General features: G+C 48.4%; 1 protein-coding gene across 2 annotated transcripts in view; it reads right to left on the reverse strand.

Moving 5' to 3' along the window:
• Positions 1-22,677, reverse strand: part of ss18 (SS18 subunit of BAF chromatin remodeling complex) — a 90,558-nt gene that overhangs the window by 17,046 nt on the left and 50,835 nt on the right. The window contains exons 5-7 of one of the 2 annotated variants that reach the window (XM_078215621.1): positions 14,630-14,845; positions 12,801-12,965; positions 8,570-8,671 (exon numbers count right to left, since the gene is read on the reverse strand). In XM_078215621.1, coding sequence (XP_078071747.1) covers positions 8,570-8,671; positions 12,801-12,965; positions 14,630-14,845 — 483 coding nt within the window. The remainder of the gene's footprint in view (positions 1-8,569; positions 8,672-12,800; positions 12,966-14,629; positions 14,846-22,677) is intronic. The other variant, XM_078215622.1, reaches the window with a different exon arrangement.

The following is a 22,677-nucleotide window of genomic DNA, read 5'->3' on the forward strand; positions in this document are numbered from 1 at the left end:
TGTATCCATGTAGAGCCTTTAATATCATAAAGTATCCCCAAATGGGGATACACTGCTGCCTCACAGCACCAGGGACCTGGGTTCGATTCCCGGCTTGGGTCACTGTCTGTGTGGAGTCTGCACGTTCTCCCCGTGTCTGTGTGGGTTTCCTCCGGGTGCTCCGGTTTCCTCCCACAGTCTGCAGATTCTTAATTCCAGATATTTTTATTGAATTCAAATTCCACCATCTGCGGTGGCGGGATTTGAACCCGGGTCCCCAGCTGCGGTGGCGGGATTTGAACCCGGGTCCCCAGAACATTAGCTGAGTTTCTGGATTAATAATCTAGCGATAATACCACTGGGCCATCGCCCACCCAGTACTACATGAACGGTAGGTTTTGGCTGTATAGCGCGCAAGAAACAATACTTTTCATTGTATCCCAATGCATGTGACAATAAATCAAATCAATAATTATAATAATTTAATTATAATAATTATAAAATAATTTGCTTTTAATCAATAATTATCCCTTGCTCAACATCGCCCAGATTATTGGGTGGTTATCCCATTGGTGTGTGGGATCTTGCTGTGCGTAAACTGACTGCCATGTTTCCTACAACACAACAGTGATGACACACTTCACAAAGTATTTCATCAGCTGTGATGCACTTTTGAGGCGTCTGCAGGTTGCAAAAGGTGCTATATAAATGCAAGCCTTCCTTTATTGTTTATTCCATAAAAGGAAGCGGGGGGCGGGGTGGGCGGAGGGGGGTGGGGAGGTGTGCGGAGAATGGTGAAAATTGCAGAGTATTAACTACTCAGTGAAAAACAGCAGCGAGTGGTTGGGTTCTGGAATGTGCTGTCCGACAGCGCGGTGGAGGCAGGTTCAATCGAGGCTTTCGAAAAAGGGGAATTGGCTCAGTACCCCAACAGAGAGAGAAAAAAATGCAGAGGGCCGGAGGGAATAGGTGTGGGAGTAGGATTAACAGAATCACTCTTGCAGCGGGCTGGGATAGACATGATGGGCAGAACGATCACCCTCTGCTGTAATTTGATGATTCCATTCTACAAATCTGGGGCTGAATAGGATCCTGCCTGCAGCATTTCAGATGCAAATTACTCGAGTGGAGACGTGTTCGGTTGTGGAATAAACTGCCCCCAAGTGGAGCACGTGCAAAATTATTCAAAAACAGGACAAAAAGTCCTGGATTCAAATAAAGATTTTTTTGAAAAACTTTCTCAGAGTGAGTAGCCTCAGTGAGGAGATGCCGAACCTACTTCTAATGCAAGACACCTCAGTCCAGAGAGTAAATAAACTGACCTACGGGAGAGAAATTAAGCATCGTCTCATCCAGGGTAGATGCAGGGAGGATGTTCCTGATGATGGGGGTGTCCAGAACCAGGGGTCACAGACTGAGGATTCAGGGCAGACTGTTTAGGGAGAGATGAGGAGAAATGTCTTCACCCAGAGAGTGGTGAGCCTGTGGAATTCACCACCACAGGAAGTAGTTGTGGCCAAAACATTGAATGTTTTCAAGAAGCAGTTAGATATAGCACTTGGGGCGAAGGGGATCAGAGGATACGAGGGAAGGCGGGATTAGTTGGATGATCAGCCATGATCATAATGAATAGTAGAGCAAGCTCAAGGGGCCGAATGGCCTTCTCCTATTTTCCATGTTCCTCTCTTTCTCCACCTGCACAACATCCGTCACCAAATGGCAAAACAGGCAGGGTTACTGGAGAGTGAAGACATAGTTTGTGGGAACTGAAACTGACCAAAACAACAGTTGGGGCAGTACGGTGGTTAGCATTGCTGTCTCTCAGCCCCAGGGACCCGGGTTCAATTCTGGCCTCAGGTGACTATCTGCAATGCACTGCCTGCAACGTCGTGGCTTCAGAAAGGGAACTGGATAAGCGACTTAAGAGGAAAAGATATTCAGGGCTATAGGGAAAGAGCAGGGGACTGGATGAGTCATTGTTGGCACAGTGGTTAGCACTGCTGCCTTACAACACCTGGGACCTGGGTTCGATTCCGGCTTGGGTCACTGTCTGTGCGGAGTTTGCACGTTCTCCCCGTGTCTGCGTGGGTTTCCTCTGGGTGCTCCGGTTTCCTCCCACAGTCCGAAGGACATGCTGGTTAGGGTGGATTGGCCGTGCTAAATTCTCCCTCAGTGTACCCGAACAGGTGCTGGAGTGTGGCGACTAGGGGATTTTCACAGTAACTTCATTGCAGCATTAATATAAGCCCACTTATGACACTAATAAATAAACTTTAAATTGTCTGTGTGGAGTTTGCACATTCTCCCCGTATCTTTGTGGGTTTCCTCCAGGTGCTAAATTGCTCCTTAGTGTCAGGGGGATAGTAGGGTAAATACATGGGGTTACAGGGATAGGGCCTGGGTGGAGACTCGATGGGCCGAATGGCCTTCTTCTGCACTGTAAGGATTCTATAATTCTATGATGTATTTGCTTTCTGTCTGGACATCTACTTGCAATCTATTTGCTCCCTTTCAGCTTCTGTTCCTTACAGGACTACATTTTCGTCAAAAGCGCTTCCATTTTAAACGCTGCGGCCAGCTTATTCAATCCCTTATTTGCAAATTGGTAACCAGGCAACAAAGAGGAACGCTATCTCCCAGAAACAGAAAGGACCAGGATACAAAATCGCCCCTCTGTTCCTGCGCTGGAGAACTGAACAGATGGGATTTATCTTGGAAAAGAATGTCAGGGAGTGGGCGAGGATTGGAGAGAGGAGAATGTCAACTGAACAGGAACACGGCTTCTAAAAATGGAGTTAATCACATCAAGATTGGGAAACGTGACAGCAAAAGAAACGAAACAGATTTGTGCGTAAATGGCCTTTTCTTTCTGACCCAAGAGCAACATTGCTAAGGAAAGCATCTGTACTGTGATTGGAGCAGGGCAGACCGGTATTCTGAATCAAATTAACCCCAAATATTGCTCAATTTAACTTTTAGCCGCGTCAAGTCCAGGCCTGACTTTTCCGATGTTCTCTTCACCGGCCTTCTGGCTTCCAGAAATTCCAGCTGATCCAAAATTCTACTCGCACCAAGTCCCATCAGCCCAGTCACCCCCCCTCCCTTTCGCCCCAGCTAACCTACACTGACTTCCGATCTAGTCATAGCTCAATCTTCAAATCCTCTGTGACGTCATTCCTCCGGCAGCCCCACAACCCTCCGAGACCACCACCCTCCTCCTCCAATTCTGCCTTCTCCAGCATCCCCGGTTTCATTCGCTCCCTCATTGGCAGCCTCACTGTCAATTTTTTTGTTATTTATCTGTGGGACATGGGCGTTGCTGCCTGGCCAGTATCTATTGCCCATCCCTAGTTGCCCGAGGGCAGTGGAGAGTCAAACACATCGCTGTGGCTCTGGAATCACATGTAGGCCAGACCGGGTAAGGACGGCAGATTTCCTTCCCAAAAGGATTAGTGAACCAGATGGGTTTTTCTGACGAACGATTCATGGTCATCAGTAGATTCTTAATTCCAGCCATTTGTCTTTTTATTCAAATTCCACCATCTGCAGCTGCCTGACGGATTGATAGTGCACTGACTCTCTTTAGATGTTTCTGAAACATCGACAGTTCTGGTTGATCGAGCCAGAATTCCATTCTGGGATCTTCCTGTACAGCAGCAACATCGACTGGGATCGGAACACTGTGCTGAAAGGCGCTATATGAATGAAAGCCGTTAGTCTTGCCTTTTCAAAACCAGCTTTGATGCAGTGGGATGCCGGTATCGCGGAATGACCTAGAAATACCCAAAGAGGGGGATTCATTTTGCCAGTTCATTCCCGAAACAAGGTGGGGGTTCAGAACCCCCCCCCCGCCACCCCACCCCAACCAAAATCCAACAAACGATGCCTGGGGTTTAACTAAAAGACTTTCCTAATTGTACATTTCATGCTGGCCAACATTTATCTCTCAACTAACACGTAAAAAAGCAGATTATGTCGGTCATATTACGTGGTCTCCTCTATATCGGAGAGACCAAGCGTAGACTGGGTGATCGCTTTGCTGAGCACCTTCGGTCTGTGCACAATCAGCACTCTGACCTTCCGGTTGCTGCCGCTTTAACACACGATCCTGCTCCCATGTCCACATGTCTGTCCTTGGCCTGCTGCAATGTTCCAGTGAAGCTCAACGCAAACTGGAGGAACAGCATCTCACCTTCCGGCTCGGCCTTCCGGTCTCAACATCAAATTCAACAACTTCAGATGATTGTCTCTGCCCCACCTCCACCCCTTTGTTTTCATTTTATTTAATTTTCTACTGTTCTCTACTTTTTATTTTGTTGTCTTTATTTTTTTCTCCCCCTCCCTCTCTTTCCTCCTATTTTGTTCCCCCTTTCTTTGCCTTTTCTCCCCCTTCGCTTCCCCTCCCCCCTTTTCTCAATTTTACCTCTCTCCCCCCCCCCCCCCCCCCTCTCTCCCACATCTTCATCTGTCACAGTTTACCCTCCGATTTCAGCTTCTCTGCCGTTTGGCCATTCACACCCTTTATTCTCTCTATGAGCTGCCATTAGCAGCCTTTCCCCTGGTTTCTGTGGCTATGACTCATCTTTCATTCCCTCCCCCTGCAGTATAAATATCTCCCACTTTCTCTGCCTTTTAGCTTTGACAAAGGGTCGTCTGGACTGGAAACATCAGCTCTTTTCTCTCCTTACAGATGCTGCCAGACCTGCTGAGATTTTCCAGTGTTTTCTCTTTTGGTTTCCGATTCCGCAGTAATTTGCTTTTATCCATTATTGATGTAGGTCATTGTTATATTACTATTTGAGAGAGCTTGCTGTGATCAAATTGAGTGCTGCACTTCCCACATTATAACACGTCAAAGGGGATTTAACTGGCTGATATCTGGTGACTGAATAAACCAACTCTGATGACGTGCCATTCTAGTATTTTTGCCAACATATTGGGTTCCACCCAACAATTCCGATAGTTATTCCAGGTGTTACGAAGGACAGCGACCCCAATTATGGTGTGAGTTTATCATGACAATGCGCCACAAAAAAATTACTTATGTTTACCCAGGGATAGAACGCAGTGAGATGCAGCAATGTGTACCAACTCCACATTTGACTTTCGGGTTCGTTTCGCTACCTGTGGGTCTGTACATCCAACTCTACCTCCTGACTAATCTGTACAGGGCACAAGTGACAAGAGGCTGTAACAAAACAAGACTTCCCCCCACACGCAGCTTTAGAATGGCGTCAGTCACATCAAAGCGGGAAGGAAAACCATGAGACATAGGAGCAGAATTAGGCTATTTGGCACATAGAATGGCGGAGCAGACTCAATCATGGCTGATATTTTTCTCATCCCCATTCTCCTGCTTTTTCCCCATAACCCCTGATCCCCTTATCAGTCAAGAACCTATCTATCTCTGTCTTAAAGACACTCAATGACATGGCCTCCACAGCCTTCTGCAGCAAAGAGTTCCACAGATTCACCACTCTCTGGCTGAAGAAATTCCTCCTCATCTCCGTTTTAAAGGATCGTCCCTTTAGCCTGAGGTTGTGCCCTCTGGTTCTAGTTTTTCCTACTAGTGGAAACATCCTCTCCACTTCCGCACGGTAGCACAGTGGTTAGCACTGCTGCTTCACAGCTCCAGAGTCCCGGGTTCGATTCCTGGCTCGGGTCACTGTCTGTGTGGAGTTTGCACATTCTCCTCGTGTCTGCGTGGGTTTCCTCCGGGTGCTCCGGTTTCCTCCCACAGTCCAAAGATGTGCAGGTTAGGTTGATTGGCCAGGTTAAAAAATTGCCCCTTAGAGTCCTGGGATGTGTAGGTTAGAGGGATTAGCGGGTAAAATATGTGGGGGTAGGGCCTGGGTGGGATTGTGGTCGGTGCAGACTCGATGGGCCGAATGGCCTCCTTCTGCACTGTAGGGTTTCTATGATTTCTATCCAGGCCTCGCAGTATCCTGTAAGTTTCAATAAGATCCCCCCTCATCCTTCTAAACTCCAACGATTTCAGACCCAGAGTCCTCAACCGTTCCTCATATAACATAGAACATAGAACATAGAAAGCCACAGCACAAACAGGCCCTTCGGCCCACAAGTTGCGCCGATCACATCCCCACCTCTAGGCCTATCTATAGCCCTCAATCCCATTAAATCCCATGTACTCATCCAGAAGTCTCTTAAAAGACCCCAACGAGTTTGCCTCCACCACCACCGACGTCAGCCGATTCCACTCACCCACCACCCTCTGAGTGAAAAACTTACCCCTGACATCCCCCCTGTACCTACCCCCCAGCACCTTAAACCTGTGTCCCCTCGTAGCAACCATTTCAGCCCTTGGAAATAGCCTCTGAGAGTCCACCCTATCCAGACCCCTCAACATCTTGTAAACCTCTATCAGGTCACCTCTCATCCTTCGTCTCTCCAGGGAGAAGAGACCAAGCTCCCTCAACCTATCCTCATAAGGCATGCCCCCCAATCCAGGCAACATCCTTGTAAATCTCCTCTGCACCCTTTCAATGGCTTCAACATCTTTCCTGTAATGAGGTGACCAGAACTGCGCGCAGTACTCCAAGTGGGGTCTAACCAGGGTCCTATAAAGCTGCAGCATTATCTCCCGACTCCTAAACTCAATCCCTCGATTAATGAAGGCCAGTACGCCATACGCCTTCTTGACCGCATCCTCCACCTGCGAGGCCGATTTAAGAGTCCTATGGACCCGGACCCCAAGCTCTTCATTCCAGGGATCATTCTTGTGAACCTCCTCTGGACCCTTTCCAAGGCCAACACATCCATCCTTAGATATGGGACCCAAAACTGCTCACAATACTCCAAATGGGGTCTGACCAGAGCCTTATACAGCCTCAGAAGTACATCCCTGCTCTTGTATTCTAGACCTCTCGACATGAATGCTAACATTGCATTTGCCTTCCTAACTGCCAACTGAACCTGCACGTTAACCTTAAGAGAATCTTGAACAACGACTCCCAAGTCCCTTTGTGTTTCTGATTTCCCAAGCATTTTCCCATTTAGAAAATAGTCTACGCCTCCATTCTCCTTCCAAAGGAAGGAACGCATTCCCGGAACATGATGTATCCGAAATCCGTCACCCACGAAGCAACTTGCGAGGGATGGTCATGGGAAATGAAGTTTCGGGATTTAAAGGGAAAACTGAGATTCTTTGTTCTGAAGTGAACAAGTATTGTCAATATTAAAAATAACTCTGGTGGGTTCCTGTACCTGGTTTGCACAATGGGGTGTGAGCAAGAGAAGCACCAAGTACTGTATCATAGCGCATTAGGATTTTCTAAGTGTTTACATTTTGCTCCTTAGAATAGGGAAGATTCTTTCGGTACCAACACTCAACTATCAGTGAGGTCACTGTTACATCAAAGAGACAAAAGCTAAATACAAATACAGATTGTTACTAATAAATCCAATTAGGAATTTAGGAGAAACTTCTTCCCTTCATTTCTCTGTGTGGAGTGAGGATCTGCTTGGTAAGAGGATGAAGAGGCTAAAACAGGACAGAAGCCATTGAGAAACATTAGAAGAATTTGCACGTAAACTCAATCAGAATAACAATCACAACACAGGAGACCATTTGGCCCATCGTACCTGTGCCAGCTCTTTGAAGGATCTATCCCATTAGTCCCACTCCGCCCTGCTCTATCTCCCCGTGGCTTGGGAATTACTTATCGAATTGGGGCAGCACAGTGGCACAGTGGTTAGCACTGCTGCCTCACAGTGTCAAGGACCCAGGTTCATTTCCGACCTCAGAGTGAGAGGTGTGCGTGGGTTTCCTCCGGGTGCTCCGGTTTCCCCCACAGTCCAGAGATGTGTAGGTTAGGTGGATTGGCCAGAGTGGACGTGCAGGGTTACAGAGATGGGGGGGGCGGGGAGTGGGGGTTGGGCCTGGGTGGAATGCTCTGTCGGAGAGTCAGTGCAGACTCGATGGCTCGAATGGCCTCCTTCGTCCCTCTAAGGATTCTACTGATACTGCACGAAAACCCTTCACAAATCTGAAACAAACCGTAGGTCGGCACAGTGGTTAGCGCTGCTGCCTCACAGCGCCAGGGACCCGGATTCGATTCCCGGCTTGGGTCACTGCCTGTGGGGAGTCTGCACGCTCTCCCCGTGTCTGCGTGGGTTTCCTCCGGGTGCTCCGGTTTCCTCCCACAGTCCAAAGATGTGCGGGTTAGGTTGATTGGCCATGATAAATTGCCCCTTTGTGTTGGGGGAATTAGCACGGTCTACAAGGATAGGGCCTGGGTGGGATTGCGGTTCCTAAAAAAAAGTGATTTTTAGAAATATATTTCAGGGGGGAAATGTAGAAGGAAAATATGCAGAGAGAGAGAGAGAGAGAGATGAAGTGGATAAGGTTCCATGGAGCCCATTTCTTTGCTGTAATGTCTCACAAAGCTATCGAACCAAACCGAACGCATCTAACTACCCTCATCAAAAAACATCAGCTGTGAATCTCCCATCCTTGAAACCAACCCAACGGGAAAGAGAAGGGTCTACAGTTAGACCCAACGTTACCTGTGTGCATGTGCGAGAAAGGAAAAATGAAAACACCAAATAAAAAGTCATAGGCAAATATTACCATCAGAATAATACTGCTGGTTCATGCTCTCTGGGGTACCCTGTCCATGACTGAACTGATCATTGTAGTATTCTTCCTGCCCTGCATATTGTTGAAGAGGACCTAAAAACAGTAACAGTCACGAGTTAAGTGTAGTCTTCGCTGTTGAGTATTTCTTTATAAATGTGATAAATATAGACAAATACACAGATGGAATGAGCTAGTAAAAATGAAACTTGGTTTTTACTGTGTACATGACCGGTAAACATTCACAAAACACTCCCATTGGATTCATATCGCAAACATTCTCCATAATTTGCATCAAGTTACCTCCTGGCTTTCTCAGACACACACACACACACACACACACACACACACACACACTGTACCAGTGCAATACAAATGTTGAGAGCAGGGACCCATCAGTTGGTAAGCAAACAATATACTGCACAGTATACATATACTGGGCTTTTACTGTTAAACCCATACAAGACATGACCTGGTTAAGGACCTGGACAAGTCACTTCATTTTCTTAACGTTGTTCATGGGATCTCAGTGTCGCTGGCTCGGCCAGCGTTTATTATTCACTCTCACTCGCCCTGGAGGTGCTGACGGTGAGCCACTTTCTTCAACCATTTGGTGCTTCGACTTTTGACCCAGCGGCAGTGAAGGAAGAAATGGGGATATATTTCAAGATCAGGGGGTGGCACAGTGGTTAGCACTGCTGCCTCACAGCGCCAGGGACCCGGGTTCGATTCCCGGCTTGGGTCACTGTCTGTGCAGAGTCTGCACATTCTCCCCGTGTCTGCGTGGGTTTCCTCCGGGTGCTCCGGTTTCCTCCCACACTCCAAAGACGTGTGGGTTAGGTTGATTGGCCATGCTAAATTGACCCTAGTGTCGGGGGATTAGCAGGGTAAACATGTGGGGTAGCAGGAGCAGGGCCTCGGTGGGAGTGTGGACTTGATGGGCCAAGTGGCCTCCTTCTGCACTGTAGGGATTCTGTGAGGATGGTGTGTGATTTTTAAGTTGCGGTGCTCCCATGCATCGTCTGCCTTTGTCTTTCTAGTTGGTAGAGGTCACAGGTTTGGATGGTACTGCCCGAAGTTTATTTATTAGTGTCATAAGTAGGCTTACATGAACACCAGAATGAAGTTACTGTGAAAATCCCCCAGTCGTCACACTCTGACGCCTGTTCGGGTTCACTGAGGGAGAATTTAGCATGGCCAATGCACCGAACCAGCACATCTTTCAGACTGTGGGAGGAAACCGGAGCACCCGGAGGAAACCCACGCAGACACGGGGAGAATGTGCAGACTCCGTATAGACAGTGACCCAAGCCGGGAATTGAACCCGGGTCCCTGGCGCTGTGAGGCAGCAGTGCTAACCACTGGTGATACCGTGCCGCCGAAGGAACAGAGATGAGTTCCTGCAGTGCATTTTGGAGATGGTACACACAGCTGCTACTATGGTGGTGGAGGGAGTGAATGTTGAATGTGGTGCCAATTAAGTGAACTGCTTTGTCCTGGATGGTGTTGAGCTTCTTAATTGTTGTTGGAGCTGCACTTATCCAGGCAAGTGTATTCACATTTTAATGCATTATATTCCATCTGTCACGTTTTTGCCCACTCACCTAACCTGCCTCTATCCCTCTGTAGACTTAGAGTATTCCATCACACTCCTGACTTGCGCCTTGTAGATGGTGGTCAGGCTTTGGGGAGTCAGGAGGTGAGTTACTGGCCGCAGTATTCCCAATCTCTGACTTGCTCTTGTAGCCAGTGTGTTTATGTGGCTGGGTCCAGTTCAGTTTCTGGTCAATGGTGACCCCAAGGATGTTGATATTCGGGATTCAGTGATGGCAATGCCATTGAATGTCAAGGGGCGATGGGTTAGATCTTCTCTTGCCCAAGTGCCGTCGTTGTAAGTGTTCCATGAGAGACAACAGTACCAGTGATTTGAACAATTGCTTGGGCAATTGCAAAGACTACAAACTTTCAAAAGCCGAATCTTTTCATTCACGTTGTTTGGGAGAGCAGTTGGTGGTTGGGGGGAGGGGGGAAGGAATATACTACGGTGCTGGGGCTAGTATACAAGCATGGATAGAAGACTGGCTAATTAATAGAAGACAGAGTTGGGATAAGAGGGGCATTTTCAGACAACCTGTAACTAGCGGAGTGCCACAGGGATCCGTGCTGGGGCCACGATTATTTATAATATCTTTTAATGACTTGGACGAAGGAAGTGAATGTACTCTTGTCAAGTTTGCAGATGCTACAAAAATAGGTGGGAAGGCACGTGGTGAGGGTGACAGAGGCTACAGAGGGATAGAGACAGGTTAGGCTAGTGGCAAAAACTTGGCAGATGGGATACAATGCATTAAAATGTGAAGTTGTGCACTTTGATAGGAAGAATAAAGGAGCTGAATATTATTTAAATGGAGAAAGACTGCAGAAAGCCGCAGCGCGGAGGGACTTTTGGGGTCCTTGTGCATACATCACAAAAAGCCAACATGCAAGTTCAGCAGGTAATAGGGAAGACAAATGGAATGTTGGCCTTTATTTCAAAGGGAATGGAACAGAACTAGGGAATTCTTGCTCATACTATACAAGACATTACTTAGACCACACCTGGAATACTGGGAACAGTTTTAGCCCCCTTATCTAAAGAAAGGCACATTGGCATTGGAGGCATTCCAGAGAAGATTCACTAGGTTGATCCTGGGTATGGAGGGATTTTCCTATAAGGAGAAGTTGAGTAGGTTGGGTCTGTACTCATTGAGTTTCGAAGATGAGACATAGCGGATTCTCAGGGGGCTTGAGAGGGTAGATGTTGAGAGCTTGCTTCCTCTTGTGAGGGGGTCTAGGACCAGGGGGCATCATCTCAGAGTAAGGGGTTGCCCATTTAAGATAGAGATGAGGAGAAATATCTTCTCTCAGAGGGTAGTGAATCTGTGGAATTCTTTACCGCAGAGGGCTGTAGAGGCTGGGTCGTTAAGTATGTTCAAGGCGGAGCCAGACAGATATTTAATCAGTAAGGGAATCAAGGGTTATGGAGATGAGTCAGTGTTGAGGATTATCACATCAGATCAGTCATGATTTCATTGAACAGCAGAGCAGACTCGATGGGCTGAATGGCCTATGTCTGCTCCTACGTGTTATGGTCATCACCACACACCAACACATACACAGTGGGCGAGGGCGAGTGAATGAGGACCTTGAGACAGAGAGAGAGCCGGACACACATACACTCTGACCCTCTCATTTTTAAAATTAGCAATTTATTGCCGTGACTTTGCTTTTCCGCTGTTCAGAAATTGTTTCTTTTCTAAATACCTCGACTTTTTTATTTGAAGTTCAGTCTATCTTTGTGCGAACCCTAATCTGACTGAAATATGCTCATCAGCCTCCTGAACGAGGAAAAAAAATGCCCCATGAGCAAAAAGGTTTGGACAAGCCTTTAGTTTCATCATTCGCCTCAACCACTTTGCGTGGTAGTTAGCTCCACATTGTCACCAATCTCTGGGTAAAGAAGTTTCTCCTAAATTCCCGAATGGAGACCCGGACTGGTGAATGTAAAGCGGAAGCCTTACCACATATTCCGTTATTTAAACTGCCCGAAAATAATAAATAGCGATAAAGACCGATTAGAAGTTCATCGGGTAACATTGGTCAAGCCCTGATGTGACTAATGAAGGAAAAGATTTCGACATGGGTCACCATCATAAACAGGATTCTGCACAACTGCTGCAACTGAGGAGGTTCTGCACTTTGGCAGGAAGAATAAAGGAGCTGAATGTTACTTAAATGGAGAAACAGTAAGAAGTCTCACAACACCAGGTTAAAGCCCAACGGGTTTATTTGGTAGCACGAGCTTTCGGAGCGCCGCTCCTTCATCAGTTGACTCACCCGAGGAAGGAGCAGCGCTCCAAAAGCTTGTGCTACCAAATAAACCTGTTGGACTCTAACCTGGGTATTGTGAGACTTCTTACTGTGCCCACCCCAGTCCAACGCCGGCATCTCCACATCACAAATGGAGAAAGACTGCAGAAAGTTGCAGCACAGAGCTGTGGAGAAGTACAAATCCGTCACTCCAGAGCTAATTACCATCTGGATTTCACAATGCATTTGCACAATTAAATTATTCAATAATACACGCACAGCTCCCACCACCGACCCACGGGCACACGTTGATAAATCTGTTGGAACAGATTGGAACTGGCAAGTGGCCGTGCAGTAACATTCCTGATCAACTCACCTTGCTGAGCTGGTCTGTATGGAGGCATCTGTCTCTGTCCCATCATGTGATTGGCTTGGTTAACTGGGTTCATCATGCCCATGGCTGGTTGGTTGGGATAATGCTGGCCCGCTCCCTGGGGCATGTTGTACTGTGAGGCAGATGGCTGTTGATGCATCATGGGGCCTGGAGGATACATTGAGATGGTTCATCACGCTCTACAATCATAGAATCATAGAATCCCTACAGTACAGAAGGAGGCCATTCGGCCCATCGAGTCTGCACCGACCACAATCCCACCCAGGCCCTACCCCCACATATTTACCCGCTAATCCCTCTAACCTACACATCTCAGGACTCTAAGGGGTAATTTTTAACCTGGCCAATCAACCTAACCCGCACATCTTTGGACTGTGGGAGGAAACCGGAGCACCCGGAGGAAACCCACGCAGACACGAGGAGAATGTGCAAACTCCACACAGACAGTGACCCAAGCCGGGAATCGAACCCAGGTCCCTGGAGCTGTGAAGCAGCAGTGCTAACCACTGTGCTACCGTGCCGCCCTTCCGTGCCAATCTTACCGCATTGAAGGCAGACAGACATTCAGCCCCTTTGGACCAATGCTAGCTCTTTGCTCCTCGTAACCCTGCGCATTCCTGTTCGAGAGATAGATATTATGTGCAGGAGGAGGCCATTCGGCCCTTCAAGTCTGCTCCCACCGTTCATTATGATCATGACTCATCATCCAACTCAATAGCCTGATCCCACCTTCCCCTCATATCTTTTGATCCCCTTCTCTCCACGTGCTATATCTAATACTTTTTAAAAATTCATTTGTGGGACATGGGCGTCATTGTTTGGCCAGCATTTATTGCCCATCCCTAGTTGCCCTTGTTCAGACGGCAATTGAGAGTCAACCACATTGCTGTGGCTCTGGAGTCACATGTAGGCCAGACCAGGTAAGGATGGCAGATTTCTTTCTCTTAAGGACATTAGTGAACCAGATGGGTTTTTCCGACAATCGACAATGGTCATCAGTAGATTCTTAATTCCAGATTTCTTTTATTGAATTCAAATTCCACAAGTTGCCGTGGCGGGATTCGAACCCAGGTCCCCAGAACATTAGCTGGGTTTCTGGATTAATAGTTTAACGATAATACCACTAGGCCACCGCCTCCCCTTTGTTTTCTTGAAACCATACAATGTTTTGGCCACAACTACTTCCTGTGGTGGCAAATTCCACAAGCTGACCACTTTCTGGGTGAAGAAACTTCTCCTAATCTCAATCCTAAACTGTCTACCCCGTATCCTCAGACTGTGACTCCTGGTTCTGGACTCCCCCACCATCGGGTACATCCTTCTTGCATCTACAGTCAGGGCCTTGGTGAGACCACCCCTGGAGTAGGGCGTGCAGTTTTGGTCTCCTTATCGGAGGAAAGAGGAAGTACAGAGAAGGTTTACCAGACTGATTCCTGGGATGGTAGGGCTAACGTACAGGGAGAGAGCGAGTCGGTAAGGGTTATATTCGCTGGAGTTCAGGAGAATGAGGGGGAATCTTATAGAAACCTATAAAATTCTAAGAGGACTGGACAGTGTAGATGCAAGAAGGATGCACTCTCTCCTTTCCTTGTCTATATATGGTATGCATTGTCTGCATAGCGCGCAAGAAACAATATTATTCACTGTGTACTAATACACATGACATTAACAAATCAAATCAAAAGATTTGGCCCTGTGGTTTTATAATTCTTCTTGTGAAGAGCTCTGGGATGTTTCAACAACATCAAAGGGTGCTACATAAATGCAGGTGGCCACTACAGTTAAGTGGGAGGCACAAGAGTTTTAGGTACCTTGGTTTGGCTGCATGTTCATGTTCGTTCGGGGGCCGTAGTTACCCATCGACTGTCCTGGGTTCATATTCATCTGGTTCTGCACTGGCATGCCCTGTGATGATGGCACTGAATGACTGTAGCCCCCCATGGAGCCATGGCTACTCGTTGGCATGCTGACCGAGGCATTTGCCATGTTGGGCTGCCCTGCCCCTTGGACCGGCATGTGATTGGGGCCTGTCGGACGGAAAAAACAAACAGATCACACACGCAAACCAATCCATCATTCCCCTCCCTTCCCTCTCTCCAAAAATAACAGCAGTGTCATAATCATTCGGAAATCTCACTGGTGGGGAGAAAGAGAATAGAAAGAATTCACATTTATCATGACCACCTCAAAGTGCTTTACAGCTAATGAAATGTTTTAAAGTACAGTCGCTGCTGTAATGCAGGAAATGCGGCAGCCAATTTGTGCATAGCAAGCTCCCATAAAGCCCCCGGGGCAGCATGGTGGCACAGTGGTTAGCACTGCCGCCTCACCACGCCAGGGACCCAGGTTCAATTCCTGGTTTGGGTGACTGTCTGTGCGGAGTCTGCGTGTTCTCCCCGGGTTTCCTCCGGGTGCTCCAGTTTCCCCCCCCACAGTCCAGGTGGATGCTAAATTGACCCCTAGTGTCAGGGGGATTAGCCGGGTAAATACGTGGGGTTACGGGAATAGGGCCTGGGTGGGATTGTGGTCGATGCAGACTCGATGGGCCGAATGGCCTCCTTCTGCACTGCAGGGATTCTATGATAAACAGCACTGTGATAATAACCATACGAATGAGGAGGAGTAGGCCTCTCCAGCTTGCTCCACCATTCAATAAGATCATGGCTGATTGGATTGTAACTTCAGCCCCACATTCCTGTCGAACCCCGGTAACCTCTCACCCCCTTGTTAATTGACTTTTTTTAAAAGTTCATTCATTCACAGGAATGTGGGCGTCACTGGCCAGCATTTATTGCCCATCTCTAATTGCCCTCAAGAAGGTGGTGGTGAGCTGCCTTCTTTAACCGCTGCAGTGAAGAATCTATCCAGCTCAGCGTTAAATATATTCGCAGACTCTGCTTCCACTGCCTTTTGGGGAAAAGTTCCAGAGACTCAACCCCCTCAGGAGGAAACATTTCTCCTCATCTCCGTCTTAAACAAGCAACCCCTTATCTTTAAACAGAGACTCCTCGTTCTAGACCAAATCATTTGTTTTTATGATGTTGACTGAGGGCTAAATATTAGCCAGGACACCAGAGATAATTTCTCCTTCAAAATAGTGCCAATGGGATTTTTTCCTCCCACCCAAACAGGCAGGTGAGGGCTCGGTTTAAGGTCTCATCTGAAAGATGGCACCTCCAACAGCGCAGCTGTCCCTCAGTACTGCACTGAAGTGTCAGTCTTCATTTTTGGACTCAGTTCGATTCAGAGGCAAGTGTGCCACCAACTGAGCCCACAGCTGACACATCAGGGTAACTGAAGTCAATGGTTGAAGAATAACCCAGCGTACAGATCACTGGATACAGATCACCATGCAGAAGGTTGTGGAGGCCGGGTCATTGAGTGTCTTCAAGACAGAGACTGATAGGTTCTTGATTGATAAGGGGATCAGGGGTTATGGGGAAAAGGCAGGAGAACGGGGATGAGGAAAATATCAGCCATGATTGAATAGCGGAGCAGACTCGATGGGCCGAGTGGCCTAATTCTGCTCCGATGTCTCTTATGGACACAGATACTTCACTCATTGACTTCATACTTGTCATTGCTAAATATCTTCGAGCTAACAGCAGGCAAAGGTGGTGCAAGGACAGGTGGACACAGACTGGAGGGGGTTTGGGCAACTGACCTAGTGGGAATATGAGTTTACGCAGCAGGTAGTAATGAACTTGGAACTTTCTGCCCATGAGAGCGGTGATGGTGAGCCACCTTCATGAACCGCTGCAGTCCCTGAGGTGCAGCTCACCACCACCTTCTTGAGGGCAATTAGAGATGGACTAATAAATGCTGGCCAGCCAGTGAGCGACGCCCATGTCCCACAAATGAATAAAAACCCGCAGTGCTGTTAGGGAGGGAGTTGCAGCACTTTGACCCAGCGACAGTGAAGGAACAACCGATATATTTCCAAGTCAGGGGAACCTCCAGGTGGTGGTGATCCCAGGTATCTGCTGCTCTTGTCCTTCTAGATGGTCATGGGTTTGGAAGGCGATATCTGAGGAGCCTTGGTGAGTTGCTGCAGTGCATCTTCTAGATGGTACACACAGCTGCCACTGCGCATCGGTGAGGGAGGGAGTGAACGCTGAAGATGGTGAATGGGGTGCTAATTAAGAAGCTGCTTTATCCTGGATGGCGTTGAGCTTCTTGAGTGTTACTGGAGCTGCACCCATCCAGGCAAGTGGGGAGCATTCCATCACACTCCTGACTTGTGCCTTGTAGATGGTGGACAGGCTTTGGGGAGTCAGGAGGCGAGTTACTCACCACAGGATTCCCAGCCTCTGACCTGCTCTTGTAGCCACAGTATTTATATGGCTGGGTCCAGTTCAGTTTCTGGTATGTTGGTTCAGTCATGATAGTTTGGGCTGATAAATGGTAGCTGTCTGGATGTTGACGGTGAGGGACTCAGTGTTGGTAATGCCATTGAAAGCCAAGGGAAATAGCCATTGTCTGCCTGGTCCTTGTCAAATATTACTTAACATTCATCAGCCCAAGCTAACATGACTGAAAAAGCAAACAAACACAGATACAGATCCCCACATTGCTCGCGAGTACACTCCAACGTGCCTGGGCTCAGGGCTCCCCGTGGCCAGGGGACAAGTCCCTGGAACCCCCGGCATCCACCCCGCCCAAGTCCCATCTAATTGCACCGGTAATGACGGTAATAATATAAAAATATAAAAGGCAGAGGAGCGCCACTGGAGAACCAACTGAGCGTCTATGCAGCCCAGGCTATAAACCAGCGAGCGGAGAAAGGAAAGAGAAACAGTGAAGGAGAGAGAAGAAAGAGAGAGTGAGAGGGAAAAGAGCAAAGTTCTCGCGTTGCTCCCCATGCCTCGGCAGGGCGGGCGGGCATACTCAGATAAAGGGCCAGGGCACCTCCACCAGTCGGGAGAGGGGGAGTTCTGTGGGAGCACCCAGGGGTCATCAGGTATCTAGTCACCCGGCTCCAACTGCAGCGCCCCAACATGCGCTATGAATGGCTGCCAGGTCTTATAGAACCAAGCAGTGAACCCATGTAGCGTTCACCCCATCTTCTCCAGCTTAATGATATCCACCACCTCCTTCACCCTCTGTGAGTGGGGCGGGGCTGCATCTGATTTCCACCCAAGCAGGATTAGTCGTCTTGCCAGGGATGTAGTGAAAGCTACAAAATCTGCTTGGAATTTCGGCAGCAGCGGATTTAAAGGCACAAACAGGGCAGCCTGGGGGGAGATGCACTTACGTCCCCATCTAGCGTTGCCACAATCGTCTCAAATATCGATGTCCAGTAGTTATACAGTGATGGGCAAGCCCAGAACATACGTAAGGGGGAGTCAGGAGCTTGCCGACACTGTTCACAAATGGGGCTTGTGCCTGGGTACATTCGAGAGAGTCTAACCCTAGTTGGATATGCTCCGTGCAGGAGTTTACACTGTATCACACCCAGCTTGGCACGTATTGAGGAGGAGTGTACTCGATGCTGCACCACGTCCCAATCCTCCTCCGAGAACCCCTCCCCCAGATCTCGTTCCCAGAACGATTTAACCACTGATAGAGTGTTTTGTTGGGACAGAATTTGAGAATAAAGAACAGAAATGATAGCATGCATAGTAACAGAAGGCACTAAGAAGATGTCAATGGAGGCACGGGGTGGGAGCGTTGGAAATGAAGGGTCGGTCCCACGCACAAAGGCTCAAATTTGCAAATATCTGAAATAGTGCCCTGCAGGTAAAGCAAACTTATCCACCACCTGCTGGAATGACGTGAACACGCCGCCCACATACAGTCCCGGATGGTTCCGATCCCGTGCTTGACCCATATGTGGAAGGCACCATCCAAAACAGACGGAGGAAAAAAAATGGTTAGCCAATACTGGTGAGGCCAGCGACTAGGCCCGAAACCCAAAGTGGCGTCTAAATTGCTTCCAAATTCTAAGAGTTGACTTGACAAGTGCACTCCTAGTATACTGGGAGGAGGGAAAATTTACCGGGGAACATATCAAGGCAGCCAGGGAAGACGGAGCACAGGAGGAGGATTCTAACTGCAGCCAACAAGGAACCTCCTGTTGCCTCTCTCTCTGCACCCAACACACTACCGCTCTCATATTGACTGCCCAATAATAAAATAGAAAATTGGGCAATCCCATACCCCCCCCCCCCCTCCCATTTAGGGCTTTGCAAGACTGTCCTTCACATTCTTGGGTTTTTCCTATCCCAGACAAAGCTTGAAATGAGCCGATCTGTGAAAAAAGGTTTTGCGGATGAACACTGGGATGCACTGAAAGAGATATAAAAACTTTAGTATGTTCATCTTCACCACATTGATATGGCCCGCTAACGCTAACGGGAGGATGGACCAACGTTTGAGGTCCTGTTCCATCCGGCCCATGAATGGAGCGAAGTTAGCTCCAAAGAGCCCCCTAAATTTGCTCGTCACTTGCACTCCCTAGTAAGTAAACTGTCTCGTGACAATCTTGAAAGGCAGGGTGTGGAGGGGGAGGCTCTGAACCGCTGCATTCAAAGGAAGGAGTTCACTCTTATTCAAGTTAAGCTTGTACCCCGAAACACAACCAAACCTCGAGTATAGGTAAGAGTTCGGCAATCGAGTTGGACGGGTCGGTGACATACAACAGTAGGTTGTCCGCATACAGCGATACTCTCCGCTCGATTCCCTCCCAACCAATCCCCACCACTCGTTTGCTATTGCAAAAAGCCGCAGCAAGAGGTTCAATAGCAATGGCAGGAGGGAGAGGGGGCATCCTTACCTAGGGCCCTGGGACAGAGGGAAAAAAACTGAATGCACATGGTTTGTCCGGACCAAGGCTAGAGGAGCGGAGTACAGTATTTTGATCCAGGAGATGAGTTTTGGGCTGAACCCAAACGTCCCGAGAGCAGAAAATAAATAATCCCATTCCACCCGACCAAATGCTTTTTCAGCGTCCAGCGAGATTGACATCTCTGGGAGCTTGGAGGCGGCAGGTGCATACAAAATGTTAAACAGCTGCTGAATATTCAAAAGAACAAGAACAAAGAACAATACAGCACAGGAACAGGCCCTTCGGCCCTCCAAGCCCGTGCCGCTCCCTGGTCCAAACTAGACCATTCTTTGTATCCCTCCATTCCCACTCCGTTCATGTGGCTATCTAGATAAGTCTTAAACGTTCCCAGTGTGTCCGCCTCCACCACCTTGCCCGGCAACACATTCCAGGCCCCCACCATCCTCTGTGTAAAATACGTCCTTCTAATATCTGTGTTAAACCTCCCCCCCCCTCACCTTGAACCTATGACCCCTCGTGAACGTCACCACCGACTTGGGGAAAAGCTTCCCACCGTTCACCCTATCTATGCCTTTCATAATTTTATACACCTCTATTAAGTCTCCCCTCATCCTCAGTCTTTCCAGGGAGAACAACCCCAGTTTCCCCAATCTCTCCTCATAACTAAGCCCCTCCATACCAGGCAACATCCTGGTAAACCTCCTCTGTACTCTCTCCAAAGCCTCCACGTCCTTCTGGTAGTGTGGCGACCAGAACTGGACGCAGTATTCCAAATGCGGTCGAACCAACGTTCTATACATCTGCAACATCAGACCCCAACTTTTATACTCTATGCCCCGTCCTATAAAGTCAAGCATGCCATATGCCTTCTTCACCACCACCTCCACCTTCAAGGATCTGTGGACTTGCACACCCAGGTCCCTCTGCGTATCTACACCCTTTATGGTTCTGCCATTTATCGTATAGCATTATTCGAGTACATATGTCTATTTTTAATGAACCCAGTCTGGTCAGGCGAGATGATAGAGGGCAGAATGTCCTCCAAGCGAATGGCCAGAATCTTGGAGATCAGTTTGAGATCCACATTGAGCAGTGAGATTGGTCTATTGTAGCTGCAGATTTGCAGGTCCTTATTCTTTTTAAGAATAAGCAAAATTGTCGCTTGCCTCAAAGTCTGCGAGAGAGAGCGGTTCTCGTTTAATTCATTGATCATCCTCAGTAGCAGGTGAGCCAACCTATCCATCAATGTTTTGTAGAATTCGATGGGGCACCCATCTGGTCCCGGACATTTCCCACTCGGCATAGTTCTGGCCGCCCTAACAATTTCTTCAACGTCGATTGGTTTCTCCAGTGCTGCGGCCTCTCCCCTGTCCACCACGGGGAGATTCAGTGCCCCAAAGAACTCCTGAAAGTCCACCTCATTGGCGGTACTCTCCGAGCTATAGAGATTTGAATAAAAGCCCCTAAACTGTTCATTTATTCGCTGTGGATCAGTAGAGACTCCATTCGGAGTGAGACTTTTGGCGGAGAATTAGCGCTGGTGATGAGCTAGTACTTTGCTTGCCTTGTCCCCATGCTCAAGTATGTATACTTAGATTTGAATAGCATCTCTTCCGCTTGACGTGAGGACAAAGGTCTCAAACTCCGCCTGTGGTAGTAAACGTTCCTTATATACCTCTGGGGACGGGCCCAAGCGTACGCAGCATCAACTTGGGCGATAAGCCCCAGCAATTCCGATAACCTTCTACCTCTCTGCTTCGCCTTGTGCGCTGAATAAGATATGATCTGGCCCCTTAAATGAACCTTCAATGTCTCCCATAAGGTAGCTGCCAAGACTCCCAGAACATCAATAAACTCGAAGAAATCATCGATCTGGGTTCACAGAAATCTAACAAATTCACCATCAGAGAGCTGACAAGTATTAAATTCAGTAAGAAGCCTCACAACACCAGGTTAAAGTCCAACAGATTTATTTGGTAGCAAATAGTATTTGCTACCAAATAAACCTGTTGGACTTTAACCTGGTGTTGTGAGACTTCTTACTGTGCCCACCCCAGTCCAACGCCGGCATCTCCACATCAAGTATTAAATTGCCAAGGCGTGCGGGGGCCCACCCTCCTCTCCACTGCCAAGTCCATTGTCAAGGGAGCATGGTCCGAGATTACAATGGTTTCATAGGAGCATGAGCGCACAGCCGGGAGCAACTTATTATCGACCAAGAAGTAATCTATATGCGAATACGTTCGGTGGACAGGTGAAAAACAGAACATTCCCGGCTAGTCGGGTTAAGAAACCTCCATGGGTCCGCCACCGTGTATTCCGTGAGAAATGATTTAATAATTTTTGCTGACTTGGGGGAGGGGCGGCCCAGGGCAGGATTCAACCAACAGTTGGAATCTCCGCCCAGCATCAACCGATGGGAGTTCAAAGCTGGAAGTAGCGTGAGAAACGACCGGAAAAAGTTTTCACAGTCCCAGTTTGGGACATACACATTGGCTAACACCAGGGGCGTCTCATATAGTCTACTCGTGACAATGACATATCGGCCATTTGAGTCAGAAATGAGATTGGCTACTACCGAGGGAAAGGACTTGTGGATGAGGATTGCCACACCCCTCCCCGCCCCCCCCTCCCCCCCCAGCCCTCCCCCCTCCCCCGGGCCTTGGTGTGAAAAGTGGAGTGAAGCATTGACCCTCCCATCCTCTATGGAGCCTAAAATACTCCCCTGGCCGGAGGTGGGTCTCTTGGGAGGAATGCAATTTGGGTCCCAGTTGTGGAAGATGCTGAAATATCTCACCGCGTTTAACCGGGCGATTTAATCCTCTGACATTCCAGCTGGTGAACTTGATCGCTCTGAGGTCAGAGTGCAAGGGCCTCCTAGCCAGCATCCCACATTCCTAACAGTGGCCTGGTATCCCTCCTCACTGGGGAGTCTCCCCCCAACTGCTGACATCAGCAGACACCACACCCCAGGGCCCCACCCCTCGCCCTCCCCACCGGCCGCGGGGAACCAGCCACGAGGAAGAGAAGTTGGGCTTGAAAGAGGCCAAACCACACCCACAGAGAAAAAAA

Source organism: Mustelus asterias, chromosome 7 (genome assembly GCF_964213995.1).
Source record: "Mustelus asterias chromosome 7, sMusAst1.hap1.1, whole genome shotgun sequence".
NCBI classification, from domain to species: domain Eukaryota; kingdom Metazoa; phylum Chordata; class Chondrichthyes; order Carcharhiniformes; family Triakidae; genus Mustelus; species Mustelus asterias.